This window comes from Mobula hypostoma, chromosome 14, assembly GCF_963921235.1.
Source record: "Mobula hypostoma chromosome 14, sMobHyp1.1, whole genome shotgun sequence".
Lineage (NCBI taxonomy): Eukaryota > Metazoa > Chordata > Chondrichthyes > Myliobatiformes > Myliobatidae > Mobula > Mobula hypostoma.
The window spans coordinates 43,967,602-43,987,087 of record NC_086110.1 but is presented as its reverse complement, the minus strand read 5'-3'; the positions used below and the strand labels follow the sequence as shown (position 1 = coordinate 43,987,087).

The window sequence follows — 19,486 nt, the reverse complement described above, 5'->3', positions numbered from 1 at the left end:
CCGGAGATGAAGAATGACAAATAAATTTCCAAGCTCGGATTATGTGCGACTTGGAGGGAAACCTACAAGTGGTGGTGGCATTTCTAAGTATCTGCTGCTCTTGCCTTTCTTGGCAGTAGGTATTGCTTTCTTTTTATTCATAAAAGACCACAGGACATAGGAGCAGAATTAGACGATTTAGCCCATTGTGTCTACCCCACCATTCAATCATGACTGATTTATTTACCTTCTCAATCCCATTCTTTTTCATTCTCAGTGTAACCATTGACACCCTTACTAATCAAGATCCTATCAACCCAATAAGTATATCCAGTGACTTGACCTCCACAGCCATCTGGGGTAATAAATTCCACAGATTCACCACCCTCTAGCAAAAGAAATTCCTCCACATTTCAGTTCTAAAGGGATGTCCTTGTATTCTGTGCTGTCTGGCCCTAGATTCTCCCACTATTGGAAACATCCTCTCCACATCCACTCTATTCAGGCCTTTCAATGTTTACTAGGTTTCAATGAGATCCCCACTCATTCTTCTAAACTCTGGTGAGTACAGACCCAGAGCCATCAAACTCTCTTGGTATTAACTTTCATTCCTGGCATCATTCTTGTGAACCTCTTCTGCACCCTCTCCAATGCCAGCACATCCTCTTAAAGATGTGGGACCCAAAACTGTTTGCAATAGTCTAACTACAGTCTGACCACTCTGTAGATGGTGCACATTGTGGGCCCCTGTTAAAGAAAATAAATATTAAGGATGGTGGCTAGTGTACTCATTAAATGGATTGCTTTTTCCTGGATGCTGTTAAGTTTGAGTGGTGGGCAGTGTATTCGTTCAGCCAAACAAAGAATATTCCATCACACTCCTAATCTATCCTGAAGGGTTAAATGGCTTTGAGGTGTGAGAGGGTGATTCACTCACTACAGGACTCTGAGCTTCTGATCTGCTTTAGTAACCACTGAGTTTCTGATGACCCCCCCCCCCCCCCCACCAAGCCTATGCTGCCTTTGAATGATGACTTGGCCTTCCTTCAACCTAGTGTGCACTAGGAATGGGCCTATGGTGGACACATTAGAATTGTCATATAGATGTAAAATGGAGCTATATTTCAGAGAGTGCCAGAGTTGAGAAGGATTGCTACACTCTTTTCAGGATTGACAGTTGCAGACTTTGCAAGATCAAAGTGAAGACCTTTTATTGTGATTGATCTGCTCCCGGATTTCACCCTTAAAATTGCTGCATGGCAAATATCATGTCACGATGGACAGAATCTATACTGTGGCTCAGAAAAGTGCTCTTTTCTTGCTGGGAGGAGGTAGTTGAAGAAAACCCTTGGCAGTGACATTCCTTATTGGAGACATCAGGGAGGCCTCTCTGATTTCCAGAATTGGATTTATCTTACAGGGTTAAGACAAATCCAATTACAGGGTTACTAACATTCTCAGATGAGGGATATGAGGCTGTGAATTCTTGCTAGTTTTTCTCCCAATTTTACAGCAACAGCACGCAAGCCATCTTGTTACTTTGGCTCTTGGTTGAGATGTGGCCGTTTCAGCTTCTTGCTGGGATGGCAGTAGGGTTGGATCAGATGGTGAGTTTTTTTGGAGCAGGGTCATATACGCACGGGACAGGTTGAAAAGTTCTTTCACCTCTATGCCTGTGAGCTCTCCTTGGTTTTACAAGACAAACTGATCAGCCTTTAGCCTTCACTGCTGAGCCAAGCTCATTCCATCCTGGTCACCAATCTGTAGAATATGGACAATTCTAGCAGACAGTCACAAACTGAGACTGGACTCTGGATCATTGATTTTCTACCCCCACCACTGAGAACGGGCATGACTCTATCCAGGCATGGACCTGAGTCCTCAGCACAACAAAATAAAGGTCTGCGATGAGCCATGGGGAAGTTGGTTCACTTTCCATATCTTAGGAATGGTAACATAATGTGTATGAAAATTCCTTCCATTTCACAAACTGAGAAAAATAACCTTTTCGGCACCACCTTTCTCTATGAATGTCTCATCTAAAAATACCACAAACAGGGATTCTAACCGCCCTGTCCTGCCCAACTTTGACCCATTTTCAGCAATATAGTGTTATTGTTCCATGGCTCAGTACCCTCAACTTGTTTACTTCCTCATGCCTTTGACAAGGACCATGACCACCATTATTTTCCATGGTCTAAACTTTGGTTTCTCTTCCTTTGAACTGTAAGATTAATTATTCATATTTGATTTCAAACTTTACTTTCCCCCTTTTTTAAATTTGTGCTCAGCCTCTTGTTCCCTTGCCAATGTACTTTTAATATTCACTGACAATACAAGCCAACCTGTTTGTGGGCATATTGGTCCCATCTCTGTTTCATTGTAACCTACCTATCCTAAACAGATTCCACCTACTCCAGGGCTGGTTCAAGTTTCCCAGGAACATCAAGGCCTCTTCAGCCATGTGTGTATATTTACACCATTCTCCTATTTCTATACTAACACATGGCATTAGAATCCAGACATCATATTTTGAGATTCTGTTTTCTCATCTTTGGTTAACTCAAAGCAAGCCTGCAGGATTTAATCCCTTTTTCTGCATGTGTTGTTGCTATTCATTTTAAAAATAAAATCTGTTACTTGTCACTGCAGCCATTCAATGATATCCTTATCCCTGGCATCAGGGTGGTAACACATCCTCCTTTCATCTCTCTTAATATGCAAAACAAATGTGTAGGAACAGTTTTACTAATCATGAGTGGGAATTTACTAATCGTGAGTGTTTCCTGGTTTTCAGGGGAAAGCAGAATATCTAGAGATTCCAGAATGGAGTTTTGTTCTGGACTTAAACTCCAAAAGACTAAAATAAGTCTAAATGCATCTTAAAATTCAGTGGCCTTGATCTAAATTATGAAATACTATCTATCATTTTCATTCTGGAATCATTTTCTGTTGAGTTTGATTTATTGATAGTTTTTCAGGGAGATGTTGTAATGAATTATTTATCATTACTAATCATCACTATTATTTATAAGCCTCTTGAGTCTGCTCCATGCTTAAATAAGATCACTGCTCATTTAATGTTGACCTCAACATCACCTTACAGCACTCTCCCCGTATCCTTCCTCTGACTCCCATGTACTTTAAAAGTATTACTGTGGAATTTCTTTGTACCCATGTTCTAACTTGTGTTGTATTACAGTTGCTGAAGAAGATGCAGACTGGAGAGTCACAGCAGATCCCACTGGTGGAATTGGACAACCTCAACCACACAGACTGGGTGAGTTTTTTATTTGTGGATTTCAAAACTGAACATTTCAAGATCCAGATTTTTACTTCATTTGGTCAGATGACATTTCCTTTCTGAAACTTGCAAGTAAAATCTATCATTCGCACAAGTCTAAGGTTTCCTATAAATTTACATTGAATGCAGTAGTTATCTGATACTAAACTTTCTCCTTAATCCTTGTGATAAAGTCAGACAGATGTGAACTGGAGTTTAGGTCCAAAGCGGTTGAAGAAATCTGATATTTTTGAGGCATTTAACTCTACAACAGTATTTCACTAATTTTATCACTGTCTGTTTAAAAAGGTATTTGGATTATTAATTGGGGAAGCAGATGGACTTTATTCTGATTTATTTGTCTTTTTGGAACCATGTTGTAAATCTTAACCAAATTTGTCCCAATGATACTCAATTTAATCTCATCATTTTCAGTTTTCCCAGCCTAAAACATCTCTCCACCAAGTCTAAAATCAGGTGCAGTGCACCATCACTGTTGTATTTGATCTTTCTTGTTGGACAAGCTAAACTTTTAAGTTTCCTAGCAATTTATGAAATTTAATACAGATTAGGACTATTGATTGGGTTAGTGGGTATGAGGTGGGCAGAGAGGAGCCTTTTTCTGTACTGTTAGAGAAATAAAAGTAGGAGAGAACAAAGGCAACACTCGGAGCATGAATATATTCAATAAAATCATGAAATTAAGAGCAACTGCACTACTCAGCAAGTTTAAGTTTCAATTGAAAGAAAAAGAAGGGGTTAATGTTGCAGATCACTAATACGTCATCAGCAGTGGGAAACACTCTTGCCATGCTTACAGACTGAGTATGCCCAGGTCCCAACAAAATATGTAACTGATCTTCTACTTCTCCTCCATTTTCCTTCTGTATCCCCTGATCCAATGACCCTCTTCCTCAATATATCAGTTTCCTTCAGTGTTCAGGAAACTATCGGTCTTTGGCTTGTACGTATATCCACTCACCCAGGCACAGAAGTCCAAAGGTTCACAACCACTGAGCTGCAGAGGTTTCTTTTCAGGCTAGTTATTCAGAGGTAGTTAAATTGTTAATGATGTCCTTGATTCTACCAAGTTACTAGGAAGAGTCCCACCTCTTCTTTTTGGGAAGGAACACTATCATCTGTTTGGTTTGGCCTATGTACAAGTGCAGAACCAAAGCAATGTGACAAAATCTCGACTGCTCACTGAAATGACTTAGCATTTTTGCCAAGAAGATGACTCAACTCCATTTAAGGCAAACTAGCTGTTTGCATTCAATAAGTAACATTTCTCTGTGTGTCAAGCTAAATCATTGCCACTCAGATCTGCATTTCATTACACCTGTACTTTCTAGGTGGAAACACCAGGGAAGTCCATGCAGACTTTCTAAGGAATGTATATTATCCAATGGCCTCGTTAATGGGCACACATGGGACAGATTTGTCAGAGTTTATTGTACTGTATATGGGTTTGTTGCATAGCTTTTTGTCAAGGGTAACATCTGCAAGTGCTTGGTCTGCAGATAATTTTATTTTCCAGCTAAATAACGCAGCACAGATACTAGTTTAATCTGCTTTATGGAGGAATGTGACTTGAAGAAACAAACAACTGTATTGGCTCAAGTTTGAAAATAAAAAATGTATTTTTAAAAATCAGGTATCTGATCTGAATTTTACACATTTCCCTCCCATTGGTCAGGGATGGGTATCAATTTGAATTTGCTGTGTCAGCCAATTTTGAATGTACTGTACGAAATTTACTTTCCTGAATTAACTTAATTTGTCCTAAATGTACTGTCCTGAATGAACTAATTAATAAGCTTTGTTACGTACCCTGTAACTGGGTTGCCAAACCAGCAGAAATGGATCACTCAGTTGGAGTCTGGAGTACTAGAACTAAGAAAGTTTTATTAAAGAAACAAGCAACACAGTACTCTAATCAAAAGGATAATAAATGCAACAGTTCAGCAATGATAAACACACATGTACACCGAATTAAGATAACAGGATCAATCAAGCTCTATCGTTGTCTAGGGGTAAATGACCAGTTTCAAAGTGACACCAAGTTCAGTTCAATTTAGTTCAGTTCAGTTCGCAGTAATCGCTGCTGTGGCGATGGACAGTGGGGGGAAGGAGAGAGAGAGCAAAACGAATGAATATTCAAGGCTTCTACACAGACCTTCGCAGTCAGCTTTCGGGCGAGTCCTTTGTGATGTCATCTGAGGTCACTGACCATGACCCCCTCCGTTTCCAGATACAATCGTTTCTCTGCAGTGAACCTGGCACCCAGGCAAGGGTGCACACACACCAGGTTCCCGCCGATCATGCCTTTCCACCCTGTGCGTCTATGGCCTGGTCCCGCAACCGGCCTTCCAAAACTTCCCACCGACTTGTGAGTGACGCACCGCTTCCAGGGTCTCATTACCTCGGGTGTCGTGTGTGTCGCCTTAGCGAACCCGTCCTTTTTTATCCCCCTGCTGGGGTATCGCCTGTCCATCACTTCAAACAGTTCAGGGTTCAAAGGGGGGAGCTGATCTTGACAGCTCTTTCCTTCATTAACATCTCCAAATGCTGCTCCATTGTTTTCCTTATCTCTCTCTCTCCTGAAGACAGGTGGCAGACCAACTGCTGAACCCACTGGTGCCAGCACAGGGCAGCTAACATCTTAATCTATGTGTATTCTTGTCACACTCCTCCTCTTCCCCCCCCCCCCAAGGATTTTTACCGGGGTAAAAATTACAAACATGAATACATCATTTGATACACACAAATATACATCTTTATCAGCTATTTGGCTAATACAGCGAATTTGAAGTTGTCAACACCTGACAGACAGTCAGCCATCACATTTTCTGTTCCTTTTATATGTGTTATTAATAATCCCTTAGACCAGGCTCCAACTTAGCAAACTTCACAGTGGCCAAAAACACTGATGAATTGCCATCAATGTAACCTCTCACTGGGTTTCATCCCGGACCACAATAACAAGGGTCGTCCCATTCCGACTTAGTTTACTCTCGCAAGGGCTTAGTAGGAGGGGGAGGGGTAGTAACCGCAGAGTTATTGCAAAACTTCCTACAGTACCCCACCATCTCCAAGAGCCTTCTGGGGGCCCTCTTGTCTGTCGGGGTTGGGATGTCAGAGATAGCCTGCACTTTAGCTTGCATCGCTGCCAGCTGCCCCTGTGTCACCACTGTTCCCAGGTAAGTGACCTTCGTGTGGCTGAACTCATTTTTTCCAAGGTTCACTATCAAGCTGGCTTCAGACAGCCGTATTACATCGCCAACACACCTGTGTTCGTCAGCCCTTTCGTCACCGAATTACTCATTCTATAGGAATGTTGCTCGCTAGGCTGACCTAGTGTAACAAGCACCACCCAACGTCCCAGTTCTTTGCATCGCCTCGGGACAATCAAACACACGTGTGTGAGTCGTTTAATTACTTCTCCTAAAGAGTCGCTTTGTTCGGGGATTAAGGGAGAGACCTTATCAGCAGAGCTGGTCAGAACAATAGCCTTCTCCCATCTGGTCGATACCATACTCATCTTTTCAAAATGTTTTTTTTCTCTTATCAGGGGGACCCTAGCTTCATTGATTTCCACGCTAACACCGACTAGGTTTGTTAGCATATCAAAAGCCTGTGACCGTCTCAGTTCACGTCGGTCATAATCAATAACATCCTTCCTCCTGGGCAGCTGGTAAACCTCTTTCATGATTCCACCAACTGTTTCCTCCAGCATCGCAAAATGTCCACCGGGAGGTACCTTGGGGGCCAGGTTAAAAATCTCATCCCCATAACTCTTTTGCACCACCCCCCATTCCTCATCTGCAGGTACCGTACTTGGTTTCCCTTTCTTCCTTAGCACTTCCTCCTCCACACAATAGCCTACTGGTTCCCTTGTTAATTCTGCGCCAGAGAGAGCTGTCTCTGCCAAAACCATCAGCCCCTCGTCTCGCTCCTGCGCCTGCACAAATTCTTTCCTGGCTAATGCTACGTCTGTCTCAGCTCCCTCACTACCTCTTGTTTCACTATACTCCTTCTTTTCACTTTCTATCCCCTTCTCGTACAAGGCTGGCAGAAACGTCTCAGCTAAATTTACTACCGCGGTCCCGTGATGAACCTGTGAGTCCATGGGTGGGGCCTTAATGCTGGCAGGCTGACCTGTCAATCTCATGGCTGGGAACACGATTCCCCCCGCGAGGTCATTACTGAGCAAGACTTCCACGCCTTTCATCGGTAATTCGGACCTCACCCCGATCGTGACTAGTCCAGAGACCAGGTTGCTTTGTAAGTGTATCTGGTGCAAAGGGACGGCCTCTGTCCCTTCCCCAATACCTTTGACCTTGACCTCCCCAGTCTGGGTCTCTGAGCTAGACTCTAATACACTCTTCAGTATCAGTGACTGACACGCTCCCGTGTCTCTCCAGATCCGCACTGGAACTGGTTTTAACCCCTCCTTCACCGACACCAATCCGGCCGAGATAAACTTCTCGCGCCCTTCCTGAACTTTGGCAGACCTGTCCTCTCCTAGCGGTTCGTTTACCAGCTCAATACAGCCAGTCAAAATCGCCGTTCTTCCTTTTCCCGTCTCCTTCTTTGGGGCAAAGCACCTGGACGCAAAGTGTCCAACTTTCCCGCAATTATAACAGACGACCCCAGGAGACTTCCTACCAGACTGCTCCCGGTCTACCTTATCCTTCTCACTAGTCCCCGGCTTACTTTCTGACTTTTCTGGCGGACTCTCCCCGCTGTCCTGACTACCCTTCTGGTAGCCTTTACTCGGGGCAAACTTCATTTTATGCGTCAACGCATACTCATCCGCTAACTTAGCAGTTGCGGCTAACGTGGCTGCCTCTTTCTCATCGAGGTAGGGTCTCATACCCTCAGGGACACAACCTTTAAACTGCTCAATCAGGATCAGCTGTAGCAGTCTGTCATAATCCCCCTCTACCCCCTTCGAGGCGCACCAACGCTCACAATATGTCTGCATCTCACGGGCAAACTCCAAATACGTGCAGTCCCACTGCTTCCTCGCATTCTGGAACCTCTGCCGGTATGCCTCCGGGACCAACTCATAAATCCTGAGGATGGCCTCTTTCACCACCTCATATCTCTGGGCATCTTCTGCGGACAAAGCTGAGTAAGCTTGTTGGGCTTTCCCTTTCAGTACACTCTGAAGCAAAACAGCCCACTTATGCCTCGGCCAGTCCTGACTTGGTAGCAACTTTTTTGAAATGGAGAAAGTACCGATCCACGTCGGTATCGTCAAATGGGGGAACCAGCCTAACCTCCTGGGTCGCCCAGAACCCTCCACCTTGGTTCGGCACGGGCCCCTGCTCCGCCCTTATCCTTAACTTCTCCAACTCGAATTCCCTTTCCCTCTGCCTCTCTCTCTCTTCTCGCTCCCATTGCCTCTCTTTCCCTTCTCTCCCCAACTGTCTGTCCCTCGCTTTCTCTTCTCGCTCCAACTGCCGTACCTGGAACTCGTGCTCGTGTCTCAGTTTTTCAAGCTGCACCTGTACCGCGTCTCCAGCAGGTTTTTCAATAGACACCACCTCCAGCTTGCCTTGGGGAAACACACCTTTAGGTACAAAGTGCTCTACGATAGCTCTGTGTATCTCCTCTCTCCTCATTGTCGACTTCCCCTGAGCAAGATTCAACCGTTTGGCCACAGCTACCAATTCCGATTTCCTGGCATCCTCTAATGCCTCCAAGGTTGGCGCCTTTATAAATTCCTCAGCCTCCATTTCTGCTGTTTGTCTTTTCTTTCTTTCGGGAATTTTGACCCAATCAATTTACTCCGTCCCAAATTTAGCGTTCAAAATCGTGGACGAGAACCCCACTTATGTTATGTACCCCGTAACTGGGTTGCCAAACCAGCAGAAATGGATCACTCAGTTGGAGTCTGGATTACTAGAACTAAGAAAGTTTTATTAAAGAAACAAGCAACACAGTACTCTAATCAAAAGGATAATAAATGCAACAGTTCAGCAATGATAAACACACATGTACACCGAATTAAGATAACAGGATCAATCAAGCTCTATCGTTGTCTGGGGTAAATGACAAGTTTCAAAGCGATGCCAAGTTCAGTTCAATTTAGTTCAGTTCAGTTCGCAGTAATCGCTGCCGTGGCGATGGACAGTGGGGGGAAGGAGAGAGCGAGCAAAACGAATGAATATTCGAGGCTTCCACACAGACCTTCGCAGTCAGCTTTCGGGCGAGTCCTTTGTGATGTCATCTGAGGTCACCGACCGTGACCCCTCCGTTTCCAGATATGATCGTTTCCCTGCGGTAAACCCGGCACCCAGGCAAAGGTGGACACACACCAGGTTCCCGGCGATCGTGCCTTTCCACCCTGTGCGTCTATGGCCTGGTCCCGCAACCGGCCTTTCAAAACTTCCCACCGACTTGTGAGAGACACATCACTTCCAGGGTCTCGTTACCTCGGGTGTCGTGTGTGTCGCCTTAGCGAACCTGTCCCTTTTTATCCCCCCTGCTGGGGTATTGCCTGTCCATCACTTCAAACAGTTCAGGGTTCAAAGGAGGGAGCCGCTCTTGACAGCTCTCTTTCCTTCATTAACATCTCCAAATGCTGCTCCATTGTTTTCCTTATCTCTCTCTCTCTTCTGAAGACAGGTGGCAGACCAACTGCTGATCCCACTGGTGCCAGCACAGGGCAGCTAACATCTTAATCTATGTGTATTCTTGTCACAGCTTCAAGACCTTGGCTTTCATACTTCCTTGCACAATTGAATCCTCTATTTCCTCACTAACAGACCCCAGTCAGTTCGAATTGGCAACATGTCCTCCACAATCTCCATCAGCACAGGTGCGCCACAAGGCTGTGTGCCTCGTCCCCTGGCCTGCTCATTTTGTGCTTGTGACTGTGTGGCTAAGTACAGCTCTAATGCCATATTCAAGTTTGCTGATGACACCACTGTTGCAGGCTGAATCAAGGTGGTGACAAGTCAGCATATAGAAGGGAGATTGAAAATCTGGCTGAGTGGTGCCATAACAACAACCTCTCACTCAATGCCAGCAAGACCAAGGAGCTGAATATTGACTTCAGGACAAGAAAACCAGTCCTCATCAGAAGATCCGAGGTGGAGAGGGTTAGCGACTTTAAAATCCTCAATTATTATTTCAAGGACCTGTCCTTGGCCCAGCACACGTGCAATTAGAAAGAAAACATGGCAGCACCTCTTCTTTCTTAGGAGTTTGCAAAGATTTGGCATGACATCTAAAATTTTGACAAACTTCTGCAGATGTGTGGAGGAGAGTATATTGACTGGCTGCATCATAGCCTGGTGTGGAAACACCAATGCCCTTGAATGGAAAATCTTACAAAAGGTAGTGAATATGCCACAGTCCCTCATGGATAAAGCCCTCCCCACCATTGAACATATCCACATGAAGCATTGTTGCAGGAAAGCTGCATCCATCATCGGGGACTTGCACCATCCAGATTATGTTCTCTTGCTGCTGCCATCAGGAAGAATGTGTAGGAGCCTCAGGACTCCAGCAGGTTCAGGATCTCTCAACCATCAGGCTCTTGAACCAGAGGGGATAACTTCGCTTGCCCCTTCACTGAATTGTTCCCACAGCCTATGGACTCATTTTTAAGGACTCTCCAACCCATGTTCACTGTATTTAATGCTGATTTATTTATTATTTGTTTTGTATTTGCACAGTTTGTTGACTTTTTGAATGCCAATGTTGGTGCGCTCTTTCATTGTATCTATTGTTCTATTATGGATTTATTGAGTATGCCTGCAAGAAAATGAATCTCAGGGTTGTATATGGTTACGTTGATAATAAATTTTGAACTTCACCGTTTTAGGAACAGATTGAATTTATCGCTAGGGTTTGTTTACTTTCCACTACTGCAAGGCAGTGCTTTACTTTGACTTTCCCTGTGTCCATTCAGTACACTTTAACCACAGTCACTGTGTACATCTTTTGTTAGTTTACTGACCTGGGAGGCTGCAAGTGTTGTGGGGCATGAAGTGAAGTGGGTATTGTCATATAAACACTGGAAACTCAGCAGCGCAGGCAGCACCTGTTTTTAAAAAAACACGGGTAATAATCTGGGCCTAAGCCCCTTTGTCAGAACTGGGAAAGTGAGAAAACAAGATGGTTTTAAATAGTGGAGAAAACAGGAGTTATGGATTGGACAAAGGACTGTCTCTGGGGTACATCAGATCACCATGTGGATAAGATGTAAAAGTTATTCAGCTAAGGGTTTAAATGGGGCAAATGACCCCTATTCCAAAGGTTCCCAAGTTGAAATGTTTGGGAATTGTTCCCTTTTGTTGTTATAGGCTCGTCTTTGGGTACAGCTGATGCGAGACCTCCGCCATGGTGTAAAACTTAAGAAAGTTGAAGAAAAGCAGTACAACCCCCTTCCCACAGAATACCAACTTACGCCATTTGAGATGTTAATGCAGGACATTAAAGCACGGAAATATAAACTACGCAAAGTCATGGTAAGATTAAAATATTAACATGGTAACACAGACCTGGTTTTCACTCCGATATGGTCAAATCAGGTGCTGTACTGGAAATCAGCAGATCATTGGAAAACAGTCCAGGGATTCCAGTTGCAGTTTGGAGAGCACTCGTCCTACAATTTTTTTAATTCTGCGTTATAAAATGGTTAACATTTCTAAATAGCTCCGGTGCTGTAAAATCTTGATATGCTGCTACTGTCCTGAATTTATGCATGTTTAATATTTAAAACTTTTATTTATGGGAAAGTATAAGACTATAAAGGTTTCTGCAGTCTTAATGGCCTTGGAACAAGTGGCTTTTAGCTTATCTACCACTTTAATTCATTATGTAATGATTCCAAATGACTAGCTTCAAGTATTACTATCTTTTGAATACAATAATTCTTTAAATTGTTTTTAAACATACCTTTTAAAGTGTCCGGTCTCCAGAATTCATGCCATTATGAGTATGTTATCGATGATAACTTTTCTGGATTTGTACTCTTTTTGTGAGATCATTTGTTGGAACACTGCCTTTATTTGTATTTGAGTCTGATTTCTGGTATTATCAAGGTTTTAAAGGTGATGATGTGTGTGCCATAACGTGATTTTAATGTTGGAGATTGATATGGACATTGAGGATCACAGGCCCTGTTTGTGTGCTGTATAACCCTGACTCTGCATTCTTCCTAATGTACCCTGTCTGCTTGGTTCACTGGGTATCACTCTTGTCCATGTGTCAAAAGGTTTCAAACCTTATATTGGACTGACATTCCATTACCAAGAGAAGATCTAGTTATCGGAGACATGGACTTTTGGAACAAATTGAAACCTAAGTTCTATTTTCCTTTTTAACTTACAGACTTGCTGTGACACAGAGGCTATTTGACCCTTTTCTCTCTCACATGCAGATACTTCTGCCACATACCTTCAGGGAGGAATAATTTACGGTAGCCAGTTAACCTACCAGCACACCTTTGAGCTGTTTGGTTTGGGGATGAGCAGGAGAAGTGAGAGAATCTCGCAAAAACACATGTAGTCACTCCACACAGACAGCACCAAGGTCAGGATAAAGCTCCATCCCTGGAGATGTGAGATAGCAGTGGTGATCACTGTCAAATATATTGCCTGTTTCTGTGGTTAACATGTATATGGCAATTTTCAAGGAGGTCCACTAAATTTTGCTTGTCCTAGTTGACGTTCAACACCAGTATGCCCACTAACAACTGACACCACTGGAAAATTAATTGTTTTTCATCTTGCTGCCCAAACAGCATGGTCCAATGCACTATATTCTAACATAAGATTCACCCCAAAATAATTAATTGTATGAGTCACTTTTACATCATCCTGAAACAGTTTAGATTTTTCAGATACGGTAAAGCTCTAGTCATCTACTAAACGTGGGTTTTTAAATCCTGATGGTTTGGCACCAGGTTCATCAAGTAACATTTCCCACAGTCCACTGAGATTCATCTGGGCTCCCTTAAAACTCACTGGAGCTGTGGTTCCTAGGCACCCTTGAAACTTGGTTTAATGGAACATTCATTATACTGTTGTATAAACAAAGGGTGAATTAAAATGTGAGTGTATTAATAGGTATATTATCCAATGGTCTGGTAAGTGGGACAGATTTATCAGAGTTTATTGTACTGTATATGGTTTTGTTGCATAGTTTTTTTGTCAAGGGTAACATCTGCAAGTGCTTGGTCTGCAGATAATTTTAATTTCTAGCTAAATAACGCAGCACAGATTCTTCAATATCCAAACACTGTTCAAGACTGCACTCCCATCTAGCCTTTGATCTGAGTATTCCTGATTATTCAAGCAAAACTTTGTCTGGATTTTTGTTAAATTTTGAGGCACAAGAAATCTTGTATGTAGAATTTTGTCAACAGCCTTCCAACAAAGTAAATTATTTTTGAAAGGAATATAGCACAGGCTTCATGTATTTTTAAATGATGCTGAACAGTTAGCTGAACACCTCCCCTCATTTCCCCTCAGTCTGGAAATGTTTTCTTTAATGTACTCGTGTAGTTTGTATTTTCTGTTATTATCTTAACATTGACCTAAAAGAGAACCATTAACTCTGTTAATTAACATTTTTGAATAGATATCTGGCTGCAGAGCCAAAACAAAATAACAATGCTAAAAGTGTAGTGAACACACCGCATGTAGTAACTTTAGTTTTAAATTCCTGAAAACAAAAAAAACAAGTGGCATACAAATGTCTTTATCTTCACATTTTCTGTGCTATTTGTTTGATTCTTTCCTTTGTGATACTCGGGTACATTTGCAGTAAGCTCAGTATCTGCTTTTGTTTATATCTAGAAATATTAGTTTGATATTTGAGCATAAATTTGTTAATTAAATTATAGCAGATTAAAATGAAAATTTATTTTGAGCAATATATTGCTCATAATACACTAAATATTCTTTCTTCAAATTCTGATGAAATCTTAGTGACCTGAAGCATTAATTCAGCTTCTCTGAATTCTGCTTCACTGCATACTGCCTAGCCTGTCCAGTATTTAAAGCATTTTTCTAATTTTTCATTTTCAATTTTTTTTTGTTTTTGTATTTCTACTCACATAAAGAATGGTATTGTGTAGAGGGAAATTATATAGACTTCTGTCAATATGTAATAAATTTTAAATTGCTGCATATTACTTCACAGTTCCATCATTATCACATTTTTCAGCATAAAGAACACTGATATTGGAAAGATTGTATATCATTTTCAAGTAATATTGGATCCTGCATATACTTGCTATTGATTTTTTTTCCTCCCACTGATCCTTGGATTTAGAAAAACATCTACAATTATACTATGTGTAGTCATTCAGAAATGCTTTTCCCTTCATATGTTGTGTTCTGCTCAAAGCAATTAGGTAAATTATAAGTTAACACAGTATATAATGTGCATTTAGTAATAGAATAAATACAATAAAATGCTTTTTCCAGCTTAAATTATGGCATGGTTTGCACTGTTCTTCTGGACATGAGATGAAAAATTAAGCAATTGTAGGCCTGTCATAATGGTCAGGGTTGCTGATTTGTTTAGATGCTTCCTTTGTTGCTATGATATTCCTTAGTAGTCTAGATCACTTAATAACTCGATGAGAATTCCATTTGTTTGCAGGTTGATGGTGACATCCCACCATGCGTGAAGAAAAATGCCCATGAGCTCATTCTTGAGTTTATAAGATCACGGCCTCCATTAAAACCGGTAGGATCGATTAGTCTTTATCTTTTAACTTGCATTGTTTGTGTCTTTTTTTTCCCTCTCATGATTTTGTTTTTCCCTCATATTTTATTTGCTAGTCACGGTAGGTTTGGTGAAGACGGTTGAGCCCGTTGCCCCACATCAGTTTGTTTTCCAAATCTACACACGCAAAACGCTGGAGGAACTCAGCAGGTCAGGCAGCATCCCTGGAAATTAATAAATGGTCGCTATTCAAAGGCTCATTTATTATCAAAGCACATATCCATATACAACTCTGAAATCTGTATTCTCCAGATAACCATCTGTATTCTCCAGATAACCAAGAAAGAACATGAAAGTCGTTCAGAGAGAAACATAACCCACTCCCCCATACAAAAAAGAACAGCATCCTGATTATTACACCCTCTGCAGAAAACCCCTGCCCCCCACAAAAAAACAAACAGAATATTAACCCCCAAACTCCCTCCAGTTGCACAACAAAACGGAAAAGGAATGTGCGATTTTTTTTTTATGTCTGGAAAAAGTCCACAGTCCATAAATGCAGAACCACGATATCATCCTATGATATCACCAGTATTCTTCGAAAGAGAAGAGGGGGACACCACACGAGGCAGAGAGGCCTACCTGCCTGCCACAGCAAGCCACACAGCGATGGGCTACTCACAGACTCCTGCAGCAACTATCAAAATCAGGCAGTCGGCACTGAAATCCTTGCTCACCTTCCGCATTTGCCTCGATGTCACAAAATGCCTTAACACTTTGCTCGGTGATTAATGGACACTTTAAATGGCGAGATGGAGTCGAACATCGGCTCGCGCCCATCTCGAAATTTCTTCGCATCAGAGCCGTCCGAGTACACACTCACTTACCGGAAACGCCTTGGAGACAGCAAAGGCTGGATCACTCAAACAATCTCCAATCTGTAAATCACAGGCTCTAGCAGTCCTAGAAACACATTTAAGGTGAAAAACAGGCATAAAAGAAATAAGATATTTTTGTGAGCTGTCCGGAAGATGTCGACCAAAGGAGCATTGTACACTGGCAGCACCTTGACTGGAATTTTTCAGGCCAAGACCCTTCATCATGACTGAGAAGGAAGGGGGAAGATGCCACAATAAAAAGGTGGAGGCAGCGGAAGAAGGCTAGGTAGAAAGTGATAGGTGAAGCTAGGTGGGCGGGAAAGTTCAGGGGCTGGAGTGGAAGGAATCTGATGGGAAAGGAGAGTAGCAGAAAGGGATGGGTGGGCACCTTGGGGAAGTAATAGGCAGGTGAGAAGTAAAAGGTCTGAGTGAGAAATAGAGAAAAGGGAGAGTAAAATTTGTTTATTGGTAAGAGAAATCAATATTCCATCTGCTTTCTCCTTCTGTATTCTCTGGCTTGCCACTTTCCATCAGTTGTTAGACTGCCTTGGGACATAGTTATTCTAGTACTTGCTTAACCAATGCAGTCTCCAACCTATTTGACTATTAACATCTATCACCACTGGAAAACATTGTAATGTATATCTGGGTATTATCTTCAAATACAACTAATTGTCGATGTGTATCATGTCTCTACTGCTCCACCTTAAGGATTTTGTGATCTCTGACTTGGACTAATTACATGCATTTAATTAACTAAAATGAAAATTGCTGATTTTTTTGGACCTTTGAAGTCTATGTACTTCATATTTTGAGACTTTGACATTTAAAAGAATTCTACTGCAGATGCTATGTTTTAAAGCCAGCACAGAGTAACTGTTGATCATGTCATGTGTACGTCAGATCTAAAGCAGAGTTCTGAGGCATCACTGCAGTTTCCGATAATTTCATCTTATTCTCCATTTGCAATTGACTCAGACTTTGCATCCAACAATAGCGAACAGGATGCGCTGCTCATTACGGTTGATTTGTCCAGAGGCTCTCTATAGGTTTTTTTGCACTGAGGGCAGCACTGTAGCATTGTGGAGGCCAGCATCCAGTGTTTAATTCCCACAGCCATCTGTATTATTAGGCCATTTTCTGATTTATTTATTATTCCCTCCCACATCTGATACCAAGAGATGGGATAGTGAGATGATACAGAGATTAGACTGTATTGGGAAAGAAAGTACAAATTAAATTTAAAGGATTTTGGAATATTGGGAGAAAGACAAATGTGGACAACCTTAAGTACATATCATTAAAATTATTTTCTTTAGTTTAATATTTTCATGTCTATACAAGTGATCTAAACAAATGAAAGCTTCTAGGGTGCAACACAACCTGGTATGGAAGTTGTCCTGTCCAAGATTGGAAGAAGCTGCAGAAGATCGTGAACACGGCGCAACACATCACACAAACCAATCTTCCGTCCTTGGACTCACTTTACACCGCACACTGTCGGAGCAGTGCTGCCCGGATAATCAAGGACACAACCCACCCAGCCAACAGACTTTTCATCTCTTCCCTCTGGGAGAAGGCTCAGGAGCTTGAAGACTCATACGGCCAGATCTGGGAACAGCTGCTTTCCAACTGTGATAAGACTGCTGAATGGATCCTGACCCGGATCTGGGCCATACCCTCCAAATATCCGGACCTGCCTCTCGGTTTTTTTGCACTACCTTACTTCCCATTTTTCTATTTTCTATTTATGATTTAATATTTACTATCGATTTGTAATCCAGGGAGCGGGAAGCGCAGAATCAAATATTGCTGTGATGATTGTATGTTCTAGTATCAATTGTTTGGCGACAATGAAGTATAAAGTATTAAAGGTAGTCTAATTTGTGTATCTTTAGTGTTGTAGCATTCTGTCCAGCCCATAGATATCATATTTTCCTTGGATTTACTGGCTACTTGTGGGTTCAATATTGTGGGCATCAAAATGCTGTTGCTTGCAAAATTTAATCCAATTGTCTCAGAAAAGATTCCCATCAAACAATCTTTTAGTGATAGAAAAATTACAATAAGTATTTTTCTTGCAGTGTAGTGCTTACTTGGTTGAAGTCGTATGTTTAAGTTTCAAAGATGCATCCTCTTCACTTCACCTCACCCCTTTTAAGAGGTTGGACAAACTGTTTTCTAGGCATTGAAAGCATGATTTGAGGGCTGAGATTATTCAACTATAGTAATTATAGGAAACGTTATAATTGTGTATTTGGTATCCGGTGAATTTGGCCTCATTCACTTTCAATTTGACACCAGGACTGCAGTGCCTAACCTGGCTTTTGTAGTTGGCTTTTATTTGCCTTTCTAAAGAAATGATCCATTGCAGCAGTTGTGCTGCATCTTCTGCAAAACAATAACTGGAGTCGACTCTGCGCACCTTTTGTCTACTTGCTAAGATAAACCTAGCCTCTTAGAATAGATGTGGGTGAGTTAGATTGAGTATGTATAAAATTGTACAGGTTCACACAAGGGTGCTTTAGTTCCTTTCAGATACCCATCTGTGATTGGCATGCCAAGTTTTGAAGAAAATTTAAACATGTCACTAATCAAACAATGTACACTGTGGAGGGAAAGAAATAGTCAATGATAGTGGAAATGAAAAGGTGTTAAAGCTTCACACTCATTGGCCAAGTAAATGGAGTAAAAGACAGTGGAGAGGCCTGTGACTTGCACTATTATGTTATCTTAACTAGGCCTGCAGGTGTGATAGTATTTATTTATTGAGATGCAGTGCCCTCGAGCCACATCGCCCAGCAACCCTCTGATTTAACCCTAGCCCAATCATGGGGTAATTTGCTATAACTCATTAACCTATTAACCGATAAATCTTTGGACTGTGGGAGGAAACCAGAGCACTTGGAAGAAACCGCGTGGTGATTGGGGAGAACGTACATATCCCTTACAGACAGCAGTGGGTCTGAACCTTCCCATGTCACCTCCCTGAAATCAATTTGAAATTAATGTGTTGGGCATGATATTCTGCATCAGCCTATGGAATATGAAAATTGTGGATTAAGTTCTTGTAAATTACTCAAGTTCCCTTAATTCTTCAACCACTGCTCTTTCTGGGTGAATAAATGCCTTGAACTATTTGTTTGCAGGTCTCTGAAAGGAATCTACGGCCCAAACCTCAAAAGCCACGCAGTTTACATGAGCGGATCTTGGAAGAGATAAAGTCAGAAAGAAAACTTCGACCAGTGCCAACTATTGGTGGAAAGAAAAACAAAGGTAAGTCAGGTTTACCATAATTAAGGGATACTGGAGTGCGTCATCAAGTTCCTCACCCTCTCTCCTGCCATTTTAACTAGCATCTTGCCTGCCTGTGAGCCATATCACGTTATACAATAAAATCTGTCCATCTCAATCTTCAGCAATTCTATTAACCAAATATTAAAAGCCTCCTGGGAAGAGCATTCCACCTTTCAACTCACTTTGTGTAGGAAAAGTTTGCTATTTTCAAAGCTCTGAATAGAACACAGTAATGCTGGTGGTGTTGGGTTTCTGAATGGCAACACTGGCCGCGAGCATTAAAACCGATACAAAATTGACCAGGTAATATGGAACTGCTGTCAGATTAAAGGGACCATGACTGGAAATTTAG

At 41.9% G+C, this 19,486-nt stretch overlaps 1 protein-coding gene across 3 annotated transcripts in view; it reads left to right on the top strand.

Annotated features, from left to right (window-relative positions):
* The window catches only part of spire2 (spire-type actin nucleation factor 2), a 104,068-nt gene that overhangs the window by 50,672 nt on the left and 33,910 nt on the right, over nt 1-19,486 (top strand). For all 3 annotated transcript variants that reach the window (XM_063067031.1, XM_063067030.1, XM_063067029.1), the window contains exons 5-8: nt 3,182-3,259; nt 11,584-11,748; nt 14,894-14,980; nt 18,987-19,113. In XM_063067031.1, the coding sequence (XP_062923101.1) occupies nt 3,182-3,259; nt 11,584-11,748; nt 14,894-14,980; nt 18,987-19,113 (457 nt within the window). The remainder of the gene's footprint in view (nt 1-3,181; nt 3,260-11,583; nt 11,749-14,893; nt 14,981-18,986; nt 19,114-19,486) is intronic.